This window comes from Crocodylus porosus, unplaced genomic scaffold (genome assembly GCF_001723895.1).
Source record: "Crocodylus porosus isolate Cpor-Errol unplaced genomic scaffold, CroPor_comp1, whole genome shotgun sequence".
Lineage (NCBI taxonomy): Eukaryota > Metazoa > Chordata > Crocodylia > Crocodylidae > Crocodylus > Crocodylus porosus.
The window spans coordinates 142441227-142466130 of record NW_017728931.1 but is presented as its reverse complement, the minus strand read 5'-3'; the positions used below and the strand labels follow the sequence as shown (position 1 = coordinate 142466130).

Here is a 24904-nt window from a genome sequence, read left to right as displayed (position 1 = left end):
GTCCAGGTGATAGGTCACCTGGTCACAGAAGGAATGAGATTGGTCAGACAAGACCTACCTGCAACAAACCCGTGCTGGCTGTCCCTCAGGATGTTAGCCTGGGCCAGTCCCTCAAGGATGGCCTCTTTAATAAACTTTTCTAAGACCTTCCCCAAAATAGAAGTCAGGTTGATGGGCCTATATTTTGCCAGATCCACTTTCCTCCCTTTCTTGAAGATCGGCACCACGTCGGCCTTCTTCCAGTCTTCGGGCACTTCACCAGAGCACCAGGAGCTCTTGAAGGTCCGTGTCGAGGGCTGGGCTATGACGCTTACCAGCTCCTTGAGTACCCTTGGGTGTAAACCGTCAGGGCCGGCTGACTTGAAGGTATCCAGCCTGTCAAGGTGTTCCTTCATGAGGTCAGTGTTGATGGAGGGCAGGGGATCTCTCTCACCTGGGCGTCCCTGTCCTGTCATGGGCATGGGCGTCCTGTGGGACTGATGAAAGACCGACGCAAAGTACCAGTTAATAGGTTGGCCTTTTCCTTGGCATCAGTTGTCCCATCTGGTTCAGCAGGGGTCCAATGTTGCCCTTGCTTTTCCTCTGTCTCCCCACATATCTGAAAAAGGACTTTTTATTGTCCTTGGTACTTGTAGCTAGTTGGAGTTTTGTTGCAGCCCGTTGCTGCTGGGCCTTTAGGCCCTTCTCCATGGTGGTGGCACCAGGTAGTGCTAAAGATTCACAGGCAGATTCAAAGAGCAGCATCTTGAACGCTGCTGGATAGAGGGTGTGTAGGAAGCTAGTGGCTAGGCAGGGAGGGGAGACCCCTTATAAGGCACACATTGTGAGGGAGGGTGGTGGTGGGAGGAAACAGTGAGAAAAAGAGGAATTGAAGAACCCAGAGGGGAGCAAGGAAGAGACGTGCAAGGAGACATGGGGCGGATCAGGGTGAGAGGTGTGACGAGCAAAAAACAAAAATGGTCAAAATTTGAGAGATGCACAAAATGCTTGGGAGGGCAGAGGGATCCGGAGTCAAACGGGGACAGGAGGCAGGGGGAACGGATGGGAAATGGGTGAGATGACAGAGGTGCTCTCCCTTCAGCCTGGCGGGGGATGGCCTGGAGCTCTGCTGGGCTCCCCCAGGCACGAGCCCAGTGCAAAGGGGGAAGCTAAAATGAGTCTGAAGCGAACTGATAGGAAACCCCAATGACACGCTGACCTTTGTGTGCGTGGTGGAAGGCAATGCTGTGCTGCTGGAGACACTGTCCTGGCAAATGAGACATAATAGTTACATCCTCTTTATCCTTTAAGATCCCAGGGCGCTTTTCTCAAGAGCAGCAAGGTTAGCCCCACTGGTCTGGCCTGATCCTAGTTGTAATGACAGCTCCACAGCATATACATGCTCCCCAAGACACTGGGGGTATTGTCTGCTTCCTCCCATACACCTCTGGCTGCTGCTACAGTTCATGCCGGAAGTGGCTGTACATGAATGGCTGGTAAAGCGGTCCCGTACTACAGCTCCCTCATCCATTTCAGCATGCCTAGAGCAGGGAGATCCTTATGGAGGAAAGGTGCTGTGGAAACGGAAGGAGACTCTGAGTACCCCTGAGGTTGTGGGTGTAAGCAGACAGGTGCGATAGCCTCGAGCGGAGAGCCCCCCATGGCACTGTCTTGTGCGCAGTGCAGACTCTCTCCATCCGGTGCCTGGGGAACAAAAGCCCTGGTGACAGGGTTCGTACCTGTTGAGTTTCTCGGAGTGGCAGGGTCTTGGGTTTTGTGTGAGGCTCTACAGGTGGGTACTGTGATGGAGCTCCGTGAACAGCATAGCTGATTATTAGTCAGGCACCAACTGGGTCCGTGTTAGCAGCACTCGGTTGCTGTTAGCATTAGGACACTGTTACATTCCCCCATGAAGCTATTTCAAAGGTCTCTTTGGGATGATGGTGCATCTCACCGGTGTCCTGTTCTCGCCCCAGATTCGACGGGTGCAGTCGGCAGCTCTGACATCGTCATTCTCCTGCACGGCTTCCCAACCTCCAGCTACGACTGGTACAAGGTGAGAGGAACACGCAAGCAGAGTGGGGACTGTGCGAGTCAAACCAGCCATTTGTGCTTTCCCTGGGAACTCGAGGGAGACCTCCCAGGGGAGCGTCTGATGGGTGAATCGTGGGGGAGAGATCGCAGAACGACGGGACTTCTCCCTTTGTGGTACCACGAGCCTTAGACTATGGCAGTGTTTTTGTCCAGCCCCCTTCAAGTTACCTACCCTCCCACAATAGTGTGCTAGTGCTGTAAAGCTGTGACCAGCGTATCACATATACATCTCTTTCGCTCCTTCCTTCATCTTCTGCTTTTTTCCTGCCTTCTAGTCTGATGTCCCCTGTGCGCAAAACACTGTACCCATTTCATGTGCCTTACACTCCCACCTTTCCGGAAAGTCTTTTCTACTCCTCATTAATCCCTCAGTCCTCCCACTCCTGCACTTTTATCCCATGCTTTAAGTGGTCGTTCCTACTTGAAAGCCCCACGTTTTTTTCCATAAATGTACCACTTAAATGTGTAGCTTTCAGGGAAACACCCTTAGATGCTGGGTTTTGTGAGATCCAAATTCATCTTTGGCCACCCAGCTGGTCCATCTCCTGCTGATGAAGGGCGAGGTGGAGGTGGAGGTGTCTCTTTTGTGACCTATGGGAACATGAATACGTCTTCTAGAGATAACTTTGTAATGGCCTCTGACGGGGAGGGGCTACTGTGATATAAAAAAAACCAAGCTCCCTAACCCTAACCCTTGAACCTTTTAAATATGTGCCACTGTTTTTTGTTGCAATGAGGTTGGAGAAGGGTGGGAAGGGAGGTCACTACCACAGCGACCAGAGACGCGGTGGGCTGAGGTGCACTACCAAGGAATTGCCTTGGTAAGTCCTTCTGGAAGCACGCAGTGCCCAGGAAGTCTGGCTTTGCAGGAGACAGTCTGGTGCCACGTTCCCAGGAAGACTTCCTCTACGTCACACAGTCTGCGATGACTCTGAACATATCTTTTTTCCTATGTTCTGCCTTCCAAAAGCAAGGTGCCTGTTTTATTTGGGAGCATATTGTATACCGGAAAATATATCTGCAGAATCAGGTCTTATGAGAGAAGGAAGCTCAGAAGCAGAGAGCACCCTCTGGTTTGCCAGCCTGGCAAAACCCCACTGCAGGAGAGGACAAGTAACTCTTTACAAGATGTGTTGGCTTCTTCCAGTGGAGAATATCCCCTGCCATTCAGTTTGTGTGCACAAAATAGGACCTAGAGGGGAGCTGTGAGGAATATGGCAGTGTAGATCTGTCCAGGCTCCAGGGATATGAATGTGGCTGCTTCTGTGGCTGATTTTCCTCCCCCTCCCTCCCTCCCTCCCTTCCCTGTTCTTTTCACAGATTTGGGAAGGGCTGACTCAGCGGTTTCACAGAGTGATCGCCCTGGATTTTGTGGGATTTGGTTTCAGTGACAAGCCAGTAAGTAGTCCTGACGGATGAGTCCGCAGTTCCTTTCGGAAAATGAATGTAAAGACCAAAGCTCATCCAGACAACCGGAATTGCACAGATGGGTTTGGAAAGATGGCTTTTATTTAGTCGTGAATGCTGGCATCTGTTCATCTCTCAGATTGCTTTCAGCCTTTCTCTTGCCTTAAGGCTATTGTTGTTGTATTCACTTTTTCAGAACAGAAAGAAAGATAGGAATTGTTAAATTAAAAAGGTAGAAAAATAAAATGTCAGAAATGGGACAGGATGCAGCCTGCCCAAAGTGACCATGTTCTCTTGGGATGTTGACTCATCTCCAAAGCATGGCTTGCTCTGCTTGATCTATTAAAGAGACTTGGGGCAGATAAAGTGGTAGCTCCAGGCTACCTGCTTGGAATTACATTAGAGTAGGTGTAGCTTTGCAAACAAATTGCTGAGCAAATTGAAAAGCACTTAGCTCATCCTCTTGCAAGTGTTTCACACATCACAGATCCTCGGAGGGAGTTTTGTTATCTCCCTTCTACAGAGGCAAACTGACCACGTGCCTGTGCCTGTGGGCACAAAGTAAATTGGCAGGGACTGAGATGAGACCTCAAGCTGTTGGCTTTCAGTTCTGGGCTTGGAGGATGTCTGCATTTGTCTGTGAACATCTGCACGTCAGACATGGCCAGGTGCTGAATGTGGTTATACAGGGGCTGCTGCTGGCCCATTAAAAAAAACACCCCATTTGTACTTAGCTGATGAATGAAGTCACACAACCACTCTCTCGCTTTGCTTCCTAAACAGCGGCCCCATCGCTATTCCATTTTCGAGCAAGCCAACATTGTTGAGAGGCTGGTGGGGCACTTGGGCCTGCGAAACCACAGGATCAACCTCCTATCTCATGACTATGGGGACACGGTCGCGCAGGAGCTCCTCCACAGGTCACTGGAAGCACTAAAGCTCTGAATGCTCTTCATCGTCCTCTCCTCCTAGGGTCTAATTCCCTGAAGCTAAGTAAAAGTAAATGGTGCAGAGCCCCCTCTTTTCCCCATCCCACGTATGGGCGTGTTGGCTGGAGGTGGCGGTGGGATGCTCTGCTGATGGGTGCAGATTGATAGATGGAAGGAAGCTCAGATACGGCCGCCATTGACTTCAGCGGGAGATGAATTCCCAGGTGCAGTAGTTGAGGCCTTGTCTAGCTATTTGCCACGCTATTTGCTTATCTTGCTTCTCGGCCTTTGGAACCTGGAGGTTTATCCAGGCCACAACGAGTGCGTGAGGCAAGTCTTCACAAGCCAAGAGCTTCTGTCAGTCCCTGGTGACTAGGGCCAGTGTGAAACCCCAGTGCATGGTTGTTTGCAGGTCCAAGGACTCTGAGGCAAACACGTTTTGTCCCCGTCAGAAAATATTGCAGCAGGTAGCAATATTTTGCCTTTTGCTCTCTGCTCGGAGTGAGGCAAGTCAGTGGCAGGGGTTTCCAAGTGTCCGAACAGGGGTTAAAGTCCTGCGGCTGAGTTGTTCGGAGACGGAGGGCCATGTCGGGTACTTGGAACACGGCTATTCCTATTCTTACGGCTGCAGCCCTGTCTCTTGAGGAACTTTGCTTCCCAGATTTGTTTCCTGACATAGCAGCATCACTGTGATCTGTTGCTTGGTCTCTTTGTGGAACCAGCAAGGAATCTAACTCAGCATTTTGGTTTGCTCTCCCCAGGTACGAACATAATAAAACTGGAAGCATCTTGATCAACAGCCTCTGTTTGTCCAATGGAGGTAACCGTTCTTGTTTAGAATAACAGGGCATGCATTGGTGGGTCTCAGCCTGCTTGCCAGTGAATAGGGAACATCTCTAGGGAGACTGCTGATCGGCCCTTTTGTTGGACGTTTAATCATGGATGCTGAGGACTGAGTGGGCCAGGGTCACTGAGCTCTCCTCTTGTCCCCAGAGAGGTCCCTGGGGGATAGCGCTGAAGTCTGTTGGTGCAGCAGTGAGGAGAAGCTTTCACTGCTTTGTCTCATTTATGCATAGATGGAAGCTTTAGTCTTTGGGGTATGAGGGCAGTGCCCTGGACAGCACCAAAAATGACTCAAGCCAGGAAAAGAGAATGGCTTGTCATAAACCAGAGGAGGGCTAGGTAACTGGTGCCTGGCTGGGCCTTCTGCTATCTGTAGCAAAGGCATCAGCACAAACAGAAGATAGATCCTCTTGCACTGCGCACAAAAATGAATGACAGGAGGAAATGATGGAGCCTGAGACTCAGTGACACCTGCCCAGTATGGTGGTTCCTGGGTGGTTGCAAATGCTTTTGCTGGGCTGCTTGCAGGGATGGAAGGGGAGGGACCGGGAAATGTCAGAACGCAGCTGTTGTAATGACTGTGTCCGTTCTCTGGAAACTTTCAGGAATTTTCCCAGAAACCCACTACCCCAGGTTCATTCAGAAGGTGAGTGGCTTCTGTGTCTAGCTTTACTGAATCGGGACTCACGCGTCAGGAGCAAGGCTTGTGGGGTCAAGTTAGCGTGATGTGGAAGACCTTTTAGAAACACATGAATTCTTCAGGAGCTAGGGAGTGGTTTTCTCTCCAAGTTTGTCCAGAGCTAGTGCCCAAATCAGGCAATGGTTGGATCTGTTTCCCTTGGAGGGTGGTGGTGGGGAAGTATTGAAGTTATAAAACCAGCCAGAGAATCTTAGAAAATGAGGGTTGGAAGGGACCTCGGGAGGTCACATCTAGTGCAACCCCTGCTCAGAGCAGGACCAGCCCCAGCTACATCATCCCAGCCAGGGCTTTGTCTAGTTGGGCCTTAGAAACCTTCAAGGATGGAGATTTCACCACTGCTCTAGGTAACCCGTTCCAGTGCTTCACCACCCTAGCCAGTGTTTCACCACCATTTCTCTAGGTTTCAGAGATTCACGATGCTTTCTCTGAAATCACACAACCCCTGCCTCCCGTTTCAGTTTGGCCTCTGACAGTTTTTCACAGGGAAGTGATTAGTTATGTCAATCTGAAGGCAGGGTGGCACCTTATCAACTAATTCAGAAAGGCATAAGCTCATTTTGGCAGATGCAATGAGCGGACATCTGATGAGGCAGGTCATCACCTACACAAGCGTATGCCTTTCTGAATGAATCTGCCTCTAAGGTGCCACCTTGCCCTGCCTTTCTGCCTTTCCCAGCGATGCCTGCCTTAGTTTGGGGAGAGTCAGCTCCATGCCCTGGCACCTGCTCAGAGTGAAAACTTAGGAAAGCCCTGTCAGCTTTCACTTCTGTTATGGAGCAAGAGTATGTGCAATGTCTATATGTAAGGGTAACACTGGTAAAACTTAGGTCAGCTTCATTACACTCTTGCTTTGGAAAGCTTTGAGCAGCAGCAGAGGCAGGCAGAGGAGTTATTTCCTGGGGAAGAACCAAAACTGGAGGCTGGAGGAAGGGTAGAATAAAAGACATGTCAACCCCCTTGCAGCAGTTGAATGGCAGGGGAAGGGTACAATAGTGAGACTTTCTTTCTACGACCAGTAGGTTGTGGGTGAGTGGGAATGGAAGAGGAAACGTTTATTTCTTTGCAGTAACAGTCACTAGGGGCTTGGGAGGAGGGAGATCCAGATCTATCAGGCACTGATGTGAAAGCCAGAATGCCAGCCCGCTCCCTGTTCACATCGGTCGTGGGTGAGCTGTTCATCCCAGGTGCTGCCCCAAGACAGCAAACCCTCCTTCCTCTCCTGAAGCATCAGGAAATTCTCCCATGTTGGTCTCTGGCTTGTAAGAAGCTCGTCATTTCTTCCAAGCCTTGGTCTAAGTGTGTTGGCAGGAAATTCATGTGGGTCAAGAGATCAGTAGGCTGAAGGTGCTTTGTTGCAGCTTGCTAATACCTTTGAGACGTGTAGTGGCGCAGTGCATTTACTCGGTGGCAGAGAGGAAATTGTACTCTCGATTCTGTAGAACGGCTACAGAACGGATGTGGATGCTGGGATTTCTGGAAGAAAGACCCCCTGCGTAGGTGAGCAGCTGGCGTCGTCTGTGCTAGTGACCGTTTACTCCTTTTTCTTCTGGCAAAGATTCTCAAGGACGGTGGCTTCCTGTCCCCCATTCTCACCCGGCTAATGAACTTCTTCCTGTTCTCAAGAGGGTGAGTTGATGTTGGACTTATTGTATGAGACAAGCCTAGCCTGACAGGTGGATGGAGTAACTGAAACCCACAAAACACTCCCGCTTGCGTCTTTTCAGACACTGCATGGCTAGTGCTTACGCATTCCTCCCCGTGCAGGCAGTGGGTCCATGGGCAGCTCACGAATAGAGGCAGATGCATAGTGTTGAGCCACAGTTGAGCGAAGCCCCCTTTAACACCCATCTTTTTTAAACCCCTTTCCTTCTTTCAAAACTGCTCACTTGAGGACATCTGCTAGGTATGACACTGTCCTGTTCCCGAGGGTGACTTCTGGTGCCCCACAAAAATAATAAGAGTTGGGTCCTGTATTGAAGCAGCTTCACAGAGCCATGGAAAATGGGCTGGCAGGGCCTTCAGGAGGTCCAACCCCTAGCTCAGGGCAGAATTTAAACCATCCTCTGTGTCTCCTGAAATGCTGCAGGGATTTTTATGTGTCTCTGGATATTTCCCCCCACCAGGCTTGGGGCAGTCTTTGGACCATACACACAGCCTTCACAGGCGGAGTACTGGGACATGTGGACAGCCATCCGGACTAATGATGGAAACCTCGTCATTGACAGGTGTGTTCCTTTAACTTCTCCATCGACCCCTCCATGTCTGCAGCTGCTTCTCTTGGTGGCCAAGGTTTTCACTGCCAGAAACCCAGCCCTGGATGCATGTAGATGGAGCGTGGAGGAGGAACAGCCAGCAACCCAGTCCCAGCCAAAGTGTGCTGGTTAGATGCTTGTTGCACAGTGATTGAGGTCTGAAGGGGAGATGGGCCATGCACTGTTAGGGTGGGCAGCGGCTGTGGAGAGATCACAGTCCGCACCGAAGCAGTTTGAAGAGCTGTGCTCTATTTAGAGGGGCAAAGCAGCACAAATATCCCCTTGGATGGTGGAAAGCATCTGTGTGTGGTCTAGGAGGCAGAAATGCCCAAGTTCTGTCTCTGCCCCTGGCTTCTGCTGTGGCTTGGGCAAGTTGATTTAAACTACCTGCCAGAGATGCGGAAGGAGTTTATGCTTTTTCTCCTGCTTTCTGATGGGTCGTTTCCTTCAAGATAAGCTGAGAGGTTCACGTTCGGTGCCAAGAATGGTTTTCTCTGCTTCAAGTTTTCCCTTGGAGGATGTGGCAGTGCAGGTTATGTCCCTTCAGCTCTTGTTTCAACTGGTAAGGGGTGGGAAATGCTCGTTATTTAACATGAGCAGAGAGGTAGGTGGCTATGCTAGCATGAAGTCAAGGCAGATTTGCACCTGAGGCAGACCGAATCAGAGAGGCACCCGCTCTTGTGAGCAACGGCTTGCTTATGCACCTCTGATTCAGCAAGTCTATAAGGTGCAAATCTACCCTGCCTTTCATTTAACTGCTTTTCTTCCAGCTGTTTGTGTGGGAGCTGAGGCAGATACACGGCAGTCGAAGGAAACAAGCAGAAGTCAGACACCCGAAAGGAAATCACCTCCTTCCTCAGTTCATTGGGTTTCACTTTGGTGCCTTTTCGCATAAACCTGTTTATTGTAGGGAGAGATTTGTAGGAAGATTGTAAAAATGGCTTCTTTTTCTTCTGCACGGCATCTTTGGCTGCCGCGTCTGTGGAACAGGGCTCATTGCACTCCTTCAGTCCCTTGCCAGCTGCTGTGAGGCGTCGTTACGCAGTATCTGTAGGGCATAAGGAAGGTATAAAGTGTCCAGTGTGGTGATAGCTTAGAGGAGGCTGTTGAAAGGACCCTGTCGCAGTGCTTTTCATACAGAAGACAGGGCAAGGTGGCACCTTGGAGACTAACTAGTTCAGAGAGACATGAGCTTTTGCAGGTAGAAACCGACTGTGGCACATACACTGCCGTGAATCTTATCCGTGACTCCTCAGTGGACAACTCAACTCAACGCTTTAATGGGCAAATCAGTGCAAAAATCTTTCCTCTAGGATTGGACGGCTGTTGGGCATTTGCCTTCTTCACTCTGCACTATGTTGTCAGAGGATCTCCCTTGCTGGAGGTCAGAAAAACCAGTCATGGCTCTTTTATTTTGTTCTGAAGATGGGCTACGATGCCCAGCCTTTGGCCACGCTGCCACTGGCCGTTTATTGTAGATCTAGCTGCTACTAGTGGGAGCTGAGCCAACACCAAAAGGAGGAGATAAGAGGATTATGGGATTGACCCAGATGGCTGCACTCGCCAGCTCTCCGAACTGAGACCAGTTCAGCCAAGATGAGACAGGGATGTGCTTTCAAAGCTGGCTCCTACCCTAGAAACCCCACTCCTATCTCCAGCCGGGTGTTAGACCACCATAGGCTTTCCCTGGATTCAGTTGTACATCCCTCGTGCAGTCTGCTCGCTAAGCTTATTCAGTGCAGCTGTTCAGGCTCAGAAGGGTCTTTGCAGTCATAACAGCTGAGAACAATTTCAAATGCAAATTTTAGAGCCAGGAGGAAAATGTTGTGGCCTTCGGAAAGCAGCTTCGCAGTCCCGTAGCAGAGGCTCTGCTCTGAGTGGTGCTGAGAGGAGATCAACTTAACGGCAGGTCTGCACTGCTCAGAGCAGCTGCGCTCAACATTTTGGCTCCGCGAGCTGGATGAGTGTCCTGGAGCTGGTCTGCGGGCTGGATGGAGCCCTGCACATCAGGATCAGGACCCTCCTGTCTCACCTCTGCATGCCAGGATTGGGCCCCAACACCGCCTCAGCCTGTTGGGTTTGGGCCCTAGGGGGCACTGCCCCCTCCCACTCCCACAAACCAGAATTGGGGCCTGTGGGCCTGGTGCTGCCCTGTCCCAGCCACCTACATCAGGCCTGACCCTGACTGGGCATCCACTCCAGGACTCCCCGTGTGTCTGGACATTCAGCAACAGGGGAGCGGTGCCTCTGCTCCATCGCTTCCAAATTTCCGGAGCTGTGCAGGCCAGATGTGGCGTGCAGCCGGGGTCGAGCACTCCTGGTGTAGAGGGATCCCAGCCAGCTCAAAAGCAGTAAAGCTGTGTTAGCGTGGTGGGAAACATGGTTAATTAGCTCAACAGAGAGCTGTGCATGCTGTATCAGCTCCTTGCCAGCTTGCTCCGGTCTCTGAAGTCTTCAGAACAGTCTGCACAGGAAGGTGGAACCAAATGTCACTGTCCCTTTTTTTCCTTCTCTCGCTCCTCTGCAAGGGGCCTTAATGCTGCTTCCTCCTCAGGCAATCGGGGCTCGTGGTAGAGGTGATCTCTTTTATGAGACCAACAACATTTTTTTGCAAAAATCTTGTTGAATTGCAAGCTTTCGGGCACAAACCCCCTTCATCAGGCATCGGAGAAAAGATTGTAAAAGTTCTTCTGGGTAGACATGAAAGTGCATATTTCATAGGATTTCACAGAGGAGTCGACTGATGGAAAACTCCTCCTCTGGGCGGCAGTTTTTTGCTGGTAAGGAGCCTCTCACCTCCTGTGAGGATCTGTGGTGATGCAAATGACTTTGAAACAAAGGCAGGAGCAGGATCTCAGGTTTCAGACGGTCCGAGTTGCTTCCTCCTTGGGAAAATATGAAGATTTCATTTGAAAAAAACTGGCTCAAATTTGATATCTTCCATGTGCCAGGTATCCAGGTTGTAGCCATATCGGTCTAGAGGTAAAGGCAATCAGGGCTCATGGTAGAGGTGATCTCTTTTATAGATATAGATATCTTTTATAGGAGATAGCTATAAAAAAGATCACCTCTACCATGAGCCCCAATTGCCTTTTCCTGTAGACCAATACAGCTACAACCTGCATACCTGCCTCCTCCTCAGTAAACTCAAACCATTTCCCACCTAGGCAAGCAGGCAGCTGAGAGCTGAGGGTCCGTCAGGTAGTTCGACTGCAGGAGCTACCAGATCTGCTTTTCTGCGACTCTGCTTTCAGCAAGCTAATTACCTCATTTCAGGCAGCGCAAGAGCAGTGGCACATTCAACAGATCCCGATTCAGGCCCTGACTTGGGGAGCTGCACTGGTGGCTGCAGTGGAGGAGCTGGGGTTTTGTTCAGTGGTAACCCGCAGCTCTGAGCTCAGCTGTGGCCTGCTTGTTTCAGCAGGAAGGACAGTACTTCGCAGGTAGCATGCAGCTCTTTTAGGGCAGGGGGGAGCTCAGCCTTTTCGGTTAATGGGTTCATCCTCATAGCGGGAATCTTCGAGTGCTTCACCTGGGCAGGTCAGCACCATTATCCTGTTACGGTTGGTATTACCGAGGGCAAGGCAAAGTGGCCTAGTTCCCAGCTTCGTGACTGGGACGCTGGAACGTGCTCACGCCTCCCTGGGTTTATTGTGAAAGGAAGTGGTGTTGTGTTGCACGTCTCTGCTGGAGCGCAGTGCCGGCGAAGATGCTTGCAGCAGGGGCGTGGGCGCTGCCACATGATAGGGCCTTTTGCAGTCATCTTCCATCTCCAGCGGCGGTCATTATCTCCTACCTCCCACTCCTTGTCACCTCTCAGCCACTGCTCCAAACACTAATACCAGGTGCATAAATGGCTTGCTGGAAACTTGAGGCCAGCAGCGTCCTGTCCAGGAGCAGCTGTCGAGGCCAGGAGGAGCAGGCCGTGCGCTATCCAGGCCTGGTAAAGCCTCCTCTGAAACAGGGAGATGCTAATCGGATCCCGCCTGCGTTACTGAATAGACTCAACGTGTGACGTCCGGGGTTAGTCCCTTGGATGCTGTGTCGTGGGGGACCGTGCAGCTCACTCAGCATCTTTGGCTTTTTTTTCTGAATAGCTGGTCTCCTCTTTCAGGCATTATTTTTACTGCCCCTTCGGACAGTCTGAGACGAGATCCAGAAAGGAGGACAGTGCTTAGAGTTAGGTCCAGAACAAGGCTGAGCAGACAGGCTGTTCCCAGCTCTGCCAAAGAAATGTTCGTGACCCTGGGCGAGTCTTGGGGACTGAATGCTCCAGGGGTGCTGAGCCACTGTGTGTCCCATTGAAACCAACAGGCATCATAGTATTATAGAGAAATAGGGCCAGAAGGGACCTCCAAGGGTGCTGGATATGCAACCCTCAGGCTGAGGCTGCCTGGTCCATGCAAAAGGAAGGATAATGTCTGATTTACAGGGCAGGAGAGGTTAGCACCTTGTTTGCAAAGGGCTTCACAGTCCTCTGAAGGAAGAAGAGAAGGCAACACAGAGCAGATCCCTCCGCTGCTGAGGCTCAGCCAGGATAGCGCCAGGTAGATACAGCTCGTCAGGGCTATACACGTTGCGCTGTGCTCTCTGATCTTGGCAGGGTTTGTCTCCATGTGCCCACCCCACTGTCAGTGCAGCTTGGTACCCACGCTAGCAGCATCATAAGATTTGGGGATGCTGTTCTCAGGACAAGGCCGAGGCATTGCCCTCGGGCTACGGGTCCAGAAGTCAGCACCTGCTCTGGGGCAGAGGGCTTCAGCCTCCAGGACTCTGACTCCAGCCCCTTTTGCTGAATTGGGCTGCACTGGGGAAGCGAAAGAAAATACAGCCAAGATCTCCCCTCACTGATCCTCTTGTTCTCTAGTATTTTACAGTACATAAATCAGCGGAAGAAGCACAGAGACCGCTGGGTTGGGGCTCTGGCCTCCACCACCGTCCCACGTGAGTAGGGAGTCGGTTTATTAGGTTGGGAGAACTTCTCGCACGGGGTCTCAAAGACAGGGATCGATCAGCCTCTCGCTCTGACCTTCCCCCCCGGTCAGACGGGGATTTTGGTCCCTTGGGACACAGGAAATCTATTCACTTCCCCCAGCCGCAGTGGCTGGAAGTTGAAGTTGGACAAATCCGGCCTCAAAATAGGGTGGAGGGTGACAACCATGGGAAGAACTGACTGCTGTTAGTGGAGTCTCTGTCACTGGGGATTATTCAGTGCTGTTGAGCTCATCCTAAAAGAGATGCCCTAGCTCAAGCAGGAGCTGAGACCTCCTGTGGTCTGGGCTGTCCAGGTTAGGCTAGATGGTCACAATGATGCCCTACGAGTTTTGTAATTAGCTTCCCAGTTGCCAGCTTCCAGCAGGAGGATCTGGGCTACATGCCAACTTTATGGAAATGGGGGACCCCTCCCTAACTTGCTCCTGCGGCCTTTGGTTAAGGGCAAGTGAGATGCGGGGGCATCCGAAGCCCAAAGCCTCTGGGCTTGGGTTTGCACGTAGGATGCCCACAAATGAATCTGCAAGTATCTAATTTGGGAGGATACTTGCTGGCTGTAGCACCACATATGGTGTTTGAATGATTGAGTGTTGCTCAGTCGGGAGGATTCGGAACTGCTGTGGCTCATTTGACCTGGAATATGAAAAGTTTTCTAAAAACTCTCCTGAACTTAATCCATGAATACAGATGAGGCCATGCATGGTTCCTCATCCCCGTAGAGTTTGTCCTCCCCCTTGCACAGCTACGGCGTGCATGCCTACTCCTTTAACCACACTGGTCCAGGGTATTTCCAGCTTGTCAGAGCAGACAGGGCTGGAGTGGCCCAGCTTCTTCGGAGCGGAGGTTCCCCTGCTAGTGTCCGCTCAGGCCTGTATGTTCCAGTGCGACAGGTGCAAAGTCACAACCCCTCCATTTTCATGGAGCTCCCCAGAGACCTTGCCGCACCAGTGCCCGTGTCTGCGTGCCAGGTCCTTCTGCCCCGTTCACCACAGAAGATGAACCGCCTGTCTCAGGCTCATCTGACACACCAGGCCCTTTTGAGTTCAAAAGTCGTCTACCCTCCACCAGCTGCCAGCTTACTCAGGCAGGTAAAGATAATGGGTCAGGAACATCCTGGTGGATAAAGCTGTGTCTGTGCTTCTTTTTTGCAGTGCATTTAATCTACGGGCCCCTGGATCCTGTGAATCCATATCCAGAGTTTCTGCAGCTTTACAAGTAAGTTGTCGCCATGTACTGGGCAGAGCTAAGGATTGATTTTGGTGCAGGGGCTGCTGTGTTCAGCGCCGAGTTTTGATTTCCTCCTCACTTCACATGGTTAGGAATCAATGGCTACACCCTCACGAATGACAGTCATGTAGATGCCCAAGTGTGCTCTGCTTCTTCGTTGCCATCCCCCTTTTGAAAGCCACGCAGCTTTGCTTCTCCGTAGATCAGCAGCTCTCAGCCTTTTTTAGACTCCCGGCACCTTCAGAAGCTTCGATTGAGGTGAATAGGTGTGTAGCAGGAATCGCAGATTGGAGGAATCTGATGGGCCATGGCATGAAAACTTGTGCTGTGGTGACAGGACACAAGAAAGAAAAAAGGAGACCTCTCAGATGACCCCTCTTAGTTTTCACTCATTTTTTGAGTACAGAAAAACAACAGAGCAATTCTTCTGTTGCAAAGAACTCAGCAAGACCCCAACGGGACGGACTTTTTATTACTCTGGATTCCTCTTTGAAATCTCCAGGTTCACCTTGTGAATCCTGTCTTCACGCCTCCCCGTGCTCCCTGCAGTACCCTTAAAAGAATCTCAAGGTACCCGGTTGAGAATCACTGATTTAAATTAATAGCAAGGCACGTGATTTCTGAAGGGTCACCACTGCCAAGCACTCAACATGCTGTCAGAGCTGGAAGTCTTTCCCCACTGACTGAATTTAGTATGGGGAAAAAGTCTCCAGGTCAGAGAGGAGAGTCGCAGAACTGTTTTGAAGGCAACGTCTGGAACATGAAAGCAATCTGATGGGTTAGTTTTGTCTCAGCCCTTGCTGCTAGCGATCCCGTCAGCTGAAGGGACTGCTGTTTGCCAGTCAGATCAGACAAAACTTGAGGTTCTTGCTTTATTTAAAAGGGTCAGTTAAGTACCCTCATGGTGCGGGCACTGCGACACGTCGTGCATTTTTAATCTCCCAGCTTTGACAGCCAACATCAAGTCAGGTCCACTTTCAGCTTCTGCAGCATCATCTTACAGATGCTCGGTACAAAACAGCTCTCCACTGGAACACGCAGTCGTCTCCACCTGCATAAAACCATTTATTTTTAACCAAATAAGCAGCGGCTCGAGGTTCAATCATCTCAGGACTCCTTTTTACTGCCATTCCACTTCAAAGGTGAGGGATGTGATCTAGGTACACGTGAAGACTTGGCCTTTTGCCAGCTATTGCATTGGATCATGTTCATGTAAAAGCACACAGCCTCCCTGGATCAGGGTAGGATGGCCAACCTAGCAGGAATAGCACTTTGGTTAAAAATGGCCACTGTATCACAAGACCCCTTGCCATAAATGAGGCATCTACTCTCTCCTGGCAGCCTAAACTGCCTATGCCACATACCCCAGTTCCCGCACTTAATATTTGTTGTGTTCTTCCAACAGGAAGGTGCTTCCTATGTCCACGGTCTCTGTTCTTGATGACCACATTAGCCACTATCCACAGCTTGAGGATCCTACGGGCTTCCTGAATGCATACTTGAACTTCATCAACTCCTTCTGAGCACCAGCAAACTCTCTGGCTCATGTCTGCTCTCCATTTCTGAACCAGGCCGTGGTGGAGCAGATGCAGACTTTGTTTCCAGGCCAGGTGCTGTTTCCAGATCCATGTATACACCTGAACCTTCTGAACCTGGGGAGGACAAGCCAGCAGGATGGATGCTGTGTGCCTTCCTATGCATACCCAACTCATTCCTACCCTGACAGAGCAGCTGGGCACTAGGAAGTGAGAATGGGGTTGTATAGGAGGGCAACATCTCTCAAGTTGCTCCGGAGTCTTTACCGGTCTTACCCCCAGAAGACACTGCAGGAAAGTAGCTATTCATTGGAAACCACGCACCAGATAGCTCATTTCCAAATCCCAGGCATGTGTCTTTTCTCCTCCATGCGTGCAAACTGAGCCGTTGCACAGACAAGGTTGAAACGACCTGTCTGTGTTGTTTTAAAGCGTTACTAACCCTGAGTGTCAGGATTTAAAATACATGAAAGCAATCTAAGGGCTTATCAACACTGAGTATCCTTCCCTCACTGAAGCAGCAAACCCCTCAGTCCCTAGGCAGTTAAATTGCTGCAGCTGGCAGGTCATTGTAGACCTGCTCCAAGGCAGCACCTTGGCTTCTTGCCATGCACCCAGATTTGCTAATTTTTGGTGCCATCAGCCAGTAACGAAGAGGCCTGCTCTAACCCATGCTGGCTTACAAGAAGTCCATATACTTTGCTTTAACACAGTCAAAGGATCAGCCTGAACCACAAAGGGATGGGGGCTCTTTTCTGGAAGCTTTAGTTTCAGCTAAATTTAATTGCTAACTACAACTACAGGACTGGCAACAGCATCACCAGCGAGTTCTTCTAGGCAGCTGCTACTTAAAGTCACAGGTTTGCTACTTAACCCATTTTCCTAGCACTGGCTGGGAGAAATTACCTAGAGCTTCATTCAACCTGGTTAGGTAAGCAATTCCACTCTCATTCTGAAAACCTTACGTTCACTGGCACAGGAAGCACTTTACAACTCTTAAGCCTAGCTCCTGAGGAAAAACACCCCAACAACTGTCCCATGACAACTGCATGAAGGACATCAGTGTCTGTTTTTAAGAGGCAGGGAATTTAACTAGGGAGTACCAATGCTTTGCTTTAGGCTTATGGGTGAGAGGGGTAATTCATAACCCAATTTAACCTTAATGGGACATTTAAATCTCTCTAGGCTTTCCCTGATTTTGGTCCAAAATGCATGCTGTATGTTGGAGGCAAGAATTCTTGCGGGTGATATCTTTCATTGAACCAACTGCATGGTTGGGCAACATAGGGAGTGTGTATACATTAAAATCATAAAAATCAAAGGACCTGAAAGGACCTGCAAGATCACCAAGTCATGGGCAGAAGGTTATTGGGCTCAAAATGATCTAGGAAAAGTCTTCCAGGTTTGTTCTCTTGGTAGAAAAAAAAAAGAAAAAAAAAGTTACCCACAACCACCTGTACAGACATTCAAATGCTGAAGCTCAGCAAGTGTGCCCTTCAGGCTCCCTTAGTCTTCCTGATGACAGACGGCAGCAATGCAGAGATTATCTGCCCCAGACTGCCCAGAGTCAGCTTGTGTTATTAGCATGTACAGACATGTGTGCTCTTAAGAGAAATGCTCCTGGAAGTGATTTAACCCTGGCTGATCCCAGGTTATTTTTCTCCCAGAGTGGTCATTTTCATTCTGGGAGACAAAGCTTGAACATGTGTATGCTTGTGGTTTCTCCTGGGACAGCTGTGATTCTCCCAAGAGAAACTGAATGTCTGTTGGAGGCCTCAGGCAAGCTTGTGGGCATCGCAGTACCCTTTCCTCAGGCCTCTGGGAGATAACACCCACAAGAATTGCTGCCTCTTGTATTTCCGGGACCACCATGGCAACACCATCACCTCAACACTACCAAAATATTTTGTATGTTGGCCTTTTTCACAGGAACTGGGGGGAGGGAAGGAGGAAAGAATCATTAAGTTGATTCTAAAGCTGCCTCAAGAGCCATCGCTTTGTGAAATTCCTGGCATCTCTAAATACCCTTCAAACAAGAGTTTCCTATTGAATGATGGGGTGTACGTTTGTTGGGCTGCTTTTCCTGTTCCGAACTGAGGTTTATCACAAGCTCAGCCGAGCTGCTGCAGTTCTCCCATCCCAGGACTGAGAAAAGCCAGAGCAACAGGCACGCATTAAAGAGTGTGCACTACTACTGTGGTAGTGTAGATTTTATTTTACTAGGAGCAGTTTGAATCAGGAATCCCACAACTGAACTGGAAGAATCCATGTTTATTTTCTGTTATTAAAAATCTCTTTTGACAAAAAAGTCAAGACTTATTGGTTTTTATCCTCTACCAGGCTGAGAAACTTCCCCATTCTCTACAAGAGAGGCAATAAGTTAGGCAGGAATGTATCATGACCAGAGGAGGAGGGATGAGAGAGAGAGAGAAGCCGGCATGAACCGGCCAGTGCCACTGTTACTGTAACATACAAAATATTTACCAAATTGAGGAATAAAAACTACATGCAGGAGGAGACAGGTGTTTGAGGCACCAGTGTAGGGCCTGCTGGTGGAGTCCCAGCCACAGGTACTAAGTGTTGTACTTGACAGCCTATCATGGACTTAGCCGACAGAGGCCAAGATGACATCAACAGGCGTTTCCTCTTTGCTCCTGACAGTCACCTGCATGGTCACACCATCTCCAAGGGCGAGCCTGGACCTCACCAGGATATCGTGGCCTCCTCTGTACACACCTGGGGACAAAATTATAGAGTAATACCGAAGCAGCTCAATCAGTGACTTGGAGCCTGGAAACCTGACTGCTGTGCATTCACAACCTGGTTAATGCAGGAGCCAACTGAAGCTTTAGCCACCTCTGGAACAAGAAGTGGTTGACAGCTAGCAACAATATCCAGATGGATGCTGTTCTAACAGGCACCTTCAGGCTATCCTAGCAGTCTGACTCAGGAGGCTAAAAACCAACCAGCCAAAGCTAATGGGCTTTCTGTGAAAAAGTGAACGTCCTTCTTTTTATGCTCCACGAGCAGAGCTACTTGGAGCTCCATGCCACAGGTAAGAGAGGATGGAAAGAGGAGCCTGGAAGGGCTCCATCCAGTGGCCCTTTGTGATGCTAAGCTACGCCAAATGGCTCAAAGACAATTGCCAGCCAGGTCCATAGAGGTAAGTTCTCCAAGCACTGGCTTACAGACTGCTCCAGACCTTTCTGAAATCGATGCATAGACTCACAAGCCTGGAAGGGACGTCTAGAGGGCATCTGGTCCAACCTCCCAATCATCTAGTCCATAGGCAGACGATCATCTAGACAAACATCTAGTCCATATGCAGACACTTGTGGGGACTCTCTACCCGACTCCAGCAGATGTACTGGGATGCTTCAGTGCAATTTTGCATAATATAACCAACAGCAGAATAAGTCGGCGTAAGAGCTTTCTAGAGTCCTTCCAACACATTTCTTGGGAATCCCTGGAGGAGTGCAATCAAGTACAACAGCAGCTCTCAGTGCCTGGCATATCAGGATAGACTTTGGTGAGCAGGAAGAGTGAACTAGGAAGTGGCCTCAGACTGACCATGGGCAGAGAACTCAATCTACGGGGCACTTAATCCACAGGTTAGTCCCTTTAATACCCAATGGAAAGAGCAGCATTGGAAAAGGCATGTGCCAAACAGCATCCCTCGAAGGCAACAGGTCCCTCGTCTGTCAGATGGATCTTGCCTTTCACAGAAGGTTCTCAGAGAACAGTTCTGTGCCCTACTGGAGCACTAACTGCCAGGACAACAAGTCTGCATTGCAGGGGGTGCATCATTTGTTCTCCAATAGAAGGATGAAGCAGGGAGTGAGAAAAGCATGGAAACATGAAGCCCAAAGGGGGCAGCACTTACCGGCAAGATACAGCGTGTGGGCATTCTTGTTCTCTGGCACTTTGTCTGACCTCTCGCAGGGCTGCATGCCCAGGAACTTGATGATGTTATTGACAGCTTCTGTATTCAAAGGTTGAAGGAGACTGTTATTTGCACCCGGTCTCTGCTTACAGGAAGGAACCCTGGCACTGAAGTGGAACACTTCCAGTTCACCGGACCTTCTCTGAGCACCAAGCAGCCAGCACATCGTGCTACCTGGGCGAGACCTCTCTGCAGTCTCCCCACCTAACAGCGCCTCTTCTGCCAAGGGCAGCTTAAGACTATAACCTTCCCCAGTCTGCTGCCGTTAGTGGTTTCTTGTTGCTCCCAAGCCCAACATTAGAGCATTAAACCCTGCTGCTGGATCACTGAGATACCAGACTGTACCAGGCACTAGAAGATTCCCACCAAGCTGGGCAACCATCGCAGCTGGGTCACCAACCTATTACAGCGGGGGGGGCTGTCTCACCATCTAAGGTTTTAATTGAGCTGAGAGCAAAGGTTTCCTCCTTCTCGAAGTCGTCTCCCACTTCCTCCCAGGCGGCAGCAAAGTTGGGCTTCAGGACCTTTTGAATATGATCGGACACTGTCACCTCCAGGTCTTCCAGCTGGGAGAGAAACAAGGGAGGTGTTGGGCCGCGCACGGTTACACTGTAAGGCAAAGATTCTTTGCAAGGGGAAAAGTCAGGCAACAGCTCTGCCTAGAATTATTTCTGATACAACCCCAGTGGGCCTGGCTCTCTCTCTCTCAGGACTGCCCATTAACACAGGTCCTAGATAATAGAGGGGCAGCCCCACTGGTGGCTACTAGTGAGGCTTAAGACTTTTAAACAATTACTTCAGGGAGACAAAAGTGCATTGGTAGAGGGGACATCCAGCAAGCAGGTACCAAGGCACCTCAGGGAGAGGCTGGATAACATGCCTAGACCTACTCTACGGAGGGTCACTTGCAAGCAGTCTTCAGGCTGCCAAGGGCGTGAAGGAGTTTAGGCTGTGCCCAGAAGTGTAATAGGCACGTTGCTGAGGCCATGGTGAGCTAATCCAGGGCCCAGACATGCTGGGAGAGAACAGAAATGCGCTGGGGCAGGAGGAAGGCTGGCAGAGGGTCACGCAGAGCAGACCAGGTTGAATCTCTATCCAGCTTCTGCACTCTAGCACTAAAGGCTGTTTGCTTTTGGCAGAAGCGGGAGGTTTGGAAGGGGATCGGAATAAGATGAGGGGCTGAAAGCTGCAGCAATCTGGGGATGGAAACAAAGGAGAGTGTGAAGTAAAGGAGACAGCCAGCTGGCTTGGGCAGCTGTGCTCACAACCTCCAAGCAATGGGCAAAACACCTGGGCTCTACAACAGACGTACCACGTATTCGTCATCGTAGCCATCGTCTTCTGGGACCCTCGTGTTCGGGTCGCAGTCACGGACTGTGAACTTCATTGTGCAACTGAAAGTACAAGCAACTGGTGGAGGAAGAGGGAAGGGAGAGCACGTCAGAGCGTGGGGAACACAGTGTCTTCCACCCAGGCCGGGTACTGGAGCCCAACAAAGGGACTAGGAATGGCAGTATACCTGGCCCATCCCCAAACAACAGTCAGGCTGTGCTGTGCCTGTAACACTCAGTTTAAGGTCAGGGGAGGCTCCTGGATTAGCGACATGCAGAAGCGAAAGCACACGGGAGTCACTGACGCTTAATACTTTGGAGCTAGGTCAAAGAAAAGTCAAGAGCTGCTGGAAATCAGACAGACTAAACCAGAGACACGGGCCCTTGCTCAGGGATTCAGGCTAACTGTAGTAATCTCCGGTGACAATCAGGCCCCAGCCTTGAACATTCAGGTCAAACTAAATCCAGCCTCAGTGAGGTTTTCACTAAGTGCAAAGGCAAGACTAGTCCTCTTCTCTACTGGGAGGGAATTCTCTCGCTCCCCACATTCACAGAAATTTTAACCCTGTGGCTGAGGGGGGACAGCTACCATAGAACAGCTACCCTGCTTTTATGGTGGGGCCCATCTTGTTGGCGTCTCAGTTTTGTGGGGTCTGCTCCTGTATTTCATTCACTGAGTGCCCGTACATCCAACATGTAGCTCCGATAAGCTCCTGGCAACAAGCCCTTTTCTCCTGGGTTAACTCCAGATTCCTTTGTGTTTCTTTTTCAATCTTCCACTGGAGCGATAGCCAGGTCAAAAGTGTGTATATATCGACTAAAGCTCAGTCCTACACAAATGCTAAGCAGAGTGGCTACTTGAATGAGAAGAGTAGTAGAATCTGACATGCAGGGTGCACAATAAATTAGCACAATGCGAACAGATCAACTGAGTTTAGATGACGGATTGTACAGGATGGTTTGGATAGGGCTGATCCTGCCTCAGGCAGGGGGGCTGCTGGAGGTCCCTGCCAGCCCTGCTTCTAGGATTAGAATGAAATCTCGCCAGGGATTGATTCAGAATTCGTTCGAGGGACCGACGTAAGTGAAATATCCTCCCTTCTCAATTGGTACCTGCAGCAGGATCGTCCTGGGGCAGCTGCACGAGAGTGTAGCACATGCCTGGCTGGTTGTAAGGGAGGCTGGCTGCTGGGATGCAGCAAATGACATCGTAAGCGTCCGATGGCTCCATCTGCACAGTGACCTTCTCCAGTAACTGGTCATTCAGGGTGTTTGTGCAGTCAAACTGTAGGAGAGAAGCAAAAGAGGGGTGGGGGCTGTGTGTAGCAAAAACGTTTTTTGCAGTCAGCTTTTTCCCTAGCTTTATCCTGCAATGGCATCTTCTATTCACTGACCCCCAGCTCTGCTAGTTGGGGGAACTCTTAAGAGCAGATTGGATTATCTTCTTGTCTTGATCCTCAGAATAAGCCTGCTGTTTGCCAGCCCTAGTGACAAGCAACCTGAGGCCTCTAAGTATTACTCAAACTCCCAATTCAGTCAGGTTACAACAGCAAGCTCCCACCAGGAAAGGCTATTCTCCTCCAAGATGGACTAAATACCAGTGCATTTGCAAGAAGCCCAGGTGTGAAAAGGAGTCCAGCTAAGGGGCTCAGCTTACCTGGAAAACTATGTGATTGGTGAACGTGTGCTTAATACAGCGAACAAAATACTCTGTTTCAGCTTCTGTAAGCTGCATGGACTCAGATGACTTAAATAATGGTCCTAAGTTCTTGAATTCGGGAATGGCAGCGAGTTGTTCTGCAGAGAAACAGAAACTCAGTCATGTTTTAAAGGAAAAATTTGGTAAATCACCTCTTCCCTGCGTAAGAGAAGACACAGCACACCAGTAACACCTGAAGCATGAGACCCGCCCCTCCACAATCCTTTCAGCCCATACCTTGGTATATGTCCTGGCGAGATGGAGCAACTTTCTCTGGCTTGTTGGTTACTAGCGCAATTTCTGCAAGGAGAGAAGCAAAGATACCACTGTTAAGTTTCTTAACAGGAGTCTCTCAGGAGACCATATGGTTAGGGTAACTGAAATCACTGCTTCCTGGAGCTCTCGGATCAAGTGGGCAGGGCAGAAGGGAGGAAGATTACAACAATGTTGGTTCTAACAATCCTGCAAGATCAGAAAGGCACTGGGGCATGAGAGAAGATGGTCAAACTGGAATGGACTGCAGGGCTCTTTGCCTTCCTGTGTGGCAGAGGGTGCAATCCTCATCCCGGGATCTGTTGAGCATATATTATCAATCTTTGCGGCAGCAGGACGATTGGCTGCTGTGGTCCCTCTGCTCTGCCTGTGGCAGGTTCAGGTGTGATGTTTTGTGGTTGTGTCAGGGTTGACAGTTTTAAAAAGAGTTTAGATTATTGGATGGTTTGGACAGGACTGATTCTGCCTCAGGTAGGGGGATGGTCTAAATGACCTCTGGAAGCCCCTTCCAGCCCCACTTCTCTATGCCTCTCTGATCTACACAGTCATTTAAAACACTTTTGGGTCCCCTCTCTCCTCTCCTCATGCCTTCTCCACCCAGGGGCTCTGGAAGGCAGAAGCAAATGCTTCAGTAGGACAGCAGAGGAAGAGTTTGGACCATGGATAAATGAGCTAGCTCCACGCTTTGGTGGTGAAGGTCCAGCTCTGCTGCACCCAAGAGCCAGACAGGACCTTCAGAAAGGCCCGGGGTGCAGTAAGCGATGTGGTGTTCAAGCTGTCTGCCTTACTCCTGAGCGTCTGGGCACTGGTATAGCAACCCTGATACTTAACCCACTATGCCACCCCACTCCTGGAGCAGGCTGTGTAAAGGGAGCTTGGCTGTTACCTGCTTTCTGTTCAAAGTTTGGTGTGGTAGCCAGAGGAACTGTTTTCATGTCAAAGGGTTTGTCAGAAGGCTCCAGCGTGTACTGGTGGAGGGCCTTTTCCATTCCAGGCACAGACACAGTCAGCCCTGCAAAACACAAAGAAAGGGGTCTTGTTCTCCCCTTAGGAACCACTTAAGATCCAATGCAACAGCACATCAGGCAGCATTTGCCGCTCTGGTCTGGAACACAGATTGTCCACTGAACTGGGAGTGGGAGGACATCCCAGTCAGTCCCAGCCACCTGCTTTCTGGAACCAATCACGGGAAGCTGCTGAAAAGGCCAAATGCTCCTGTACAGCCTGGTGGCTGGCTCTAGTCATGAGCAAAGCACTGTTAGTGCCTCCAGGGACTGATGCCAACAAGGCAGAGAACAACCGCTCCACAGAAGGGACCGGGGCAGAGCAAGCACCTGATCGAGAGCAGCAATACTTCGAGTCTGAACACTTGGCCCATGTAATTCAAGGATCCTAAGGCAACAGCTACCATGCCCCTCACTGAGATGGGTCGTGCCCATTCTGTACTGAGCAAGACAAGACAGGGGTGAATGACTTGTCCTACATCACCAGCAGGGCAGGTCTGGACCCAGAGCCCAAATTGCCAATACCTCTGCTCTGGCTTCATCATGAACTGTGTTCCCTCTATGCTTCACACAGGGACAAGCAGAAGCATTACTGCCTTCAGTAGCACGCCTGGCGGCACTCCTTCCAGGTATCCAGAACGCAGCAACTGAGGCTGCATGGGGAATGACTGCACCCACACTGCAAATCAGCCCAGC

At 50.3% G+C, this 24904-nt stretch overlaps 2 protein-coding genes across 4 annotated transcripts in view; one reads left to right on the top strand and one right to left on the bottom strand.

Moving 5' to 3' along the window:
* MEST overlaps positions 1 to 18385 on the top strand; it is a 23130-nt gene extending 4745 nt beyond the window's left edge. The window contains exons 3-12 of one of the 2 annotated variants that reach the window (XM_019543808.1): positions 1956 to 2035; positions 3394 to 3471; positions 4264 to 4400; positions 5171 to 5229; positions 5858 to 5898; positions 7508 to 7578; positions 8076 to 8177; positions 14348 to 14411; positions 15829 to 15844; positions 16941 to 18385. In XM_019543808.1, the coding sequence (XP_019399353.1) occupies positions 1956 to 2035; positions 3394 to 3471; positions 4264 to 4400; positions 5171 to 5229; positions 5858 to 5898; positions 7508 to 7578; positions 8076 to 8177; positions 14348 to 14411; positions 15829 to 15844; positions 16941 to 17011 (719 nt within the window). In that variant the 3' untranslated portion in view covers positions 17012 to 18385. Of the gene's footprint in view, positions 1 to 1955; positions 2036 to 3393; positions 3472 to 4263; positions 4401 to 5170; positions 5230 to 5857; positions 5899 to 7507; positions 7579 to 8075; positions 8178 to 13071; positions 13149 to 14347; positions 14412 to 15828; positions 16851 to 16940 lie in introns of those variants that run through there. The other variant, XM_019543807.1, reaches the window with a different exon arrangement.
* COPG2 (coatomer protein complex subunit gamma 2) overlaps positions 18212 to 24904 on the bottom strand; it is a 31109-nt gene continuing 24416 nt past the window's right edge. For both annotated transcript variants that reach the window (XM_019543803.1, XM_019543804.1), the window contains exons 17-24: positions 24091 to 24216; positions 23169 to 23231; positions 22890 to 23029; positions 22346 to 22517; positions 21214 to 21311; positions 20329 to 20467; positions 19842 to 19940; positions 18212 to 18694 (exon numbers count right to left, since the gene is read on the bottom strand). In XM_019543803.1, coding sequence (XP_019399348.1) covers positions 18564 to 18694; positions 19842 to 19940; positions 20329 to 20467; positions 21214 to 21311; positions 22346 to 22517; positions 22890 to 23029; positions 23169 to 23231; positions 24091 to 24216 — 968 coding nt within the window. In that variant the 3' untranslated portion in view covers positions 18212 to 18563. The remainder of the gene's footprint in view (positions 18695 to 19841; positions 19941 to 20328; positions 20468 to 21213; positions 21312 to 22345; positions 22518 to 22889; positions 23030 to 23168; positions 23232 to 24090; positions 24217 to 24904) is intronic.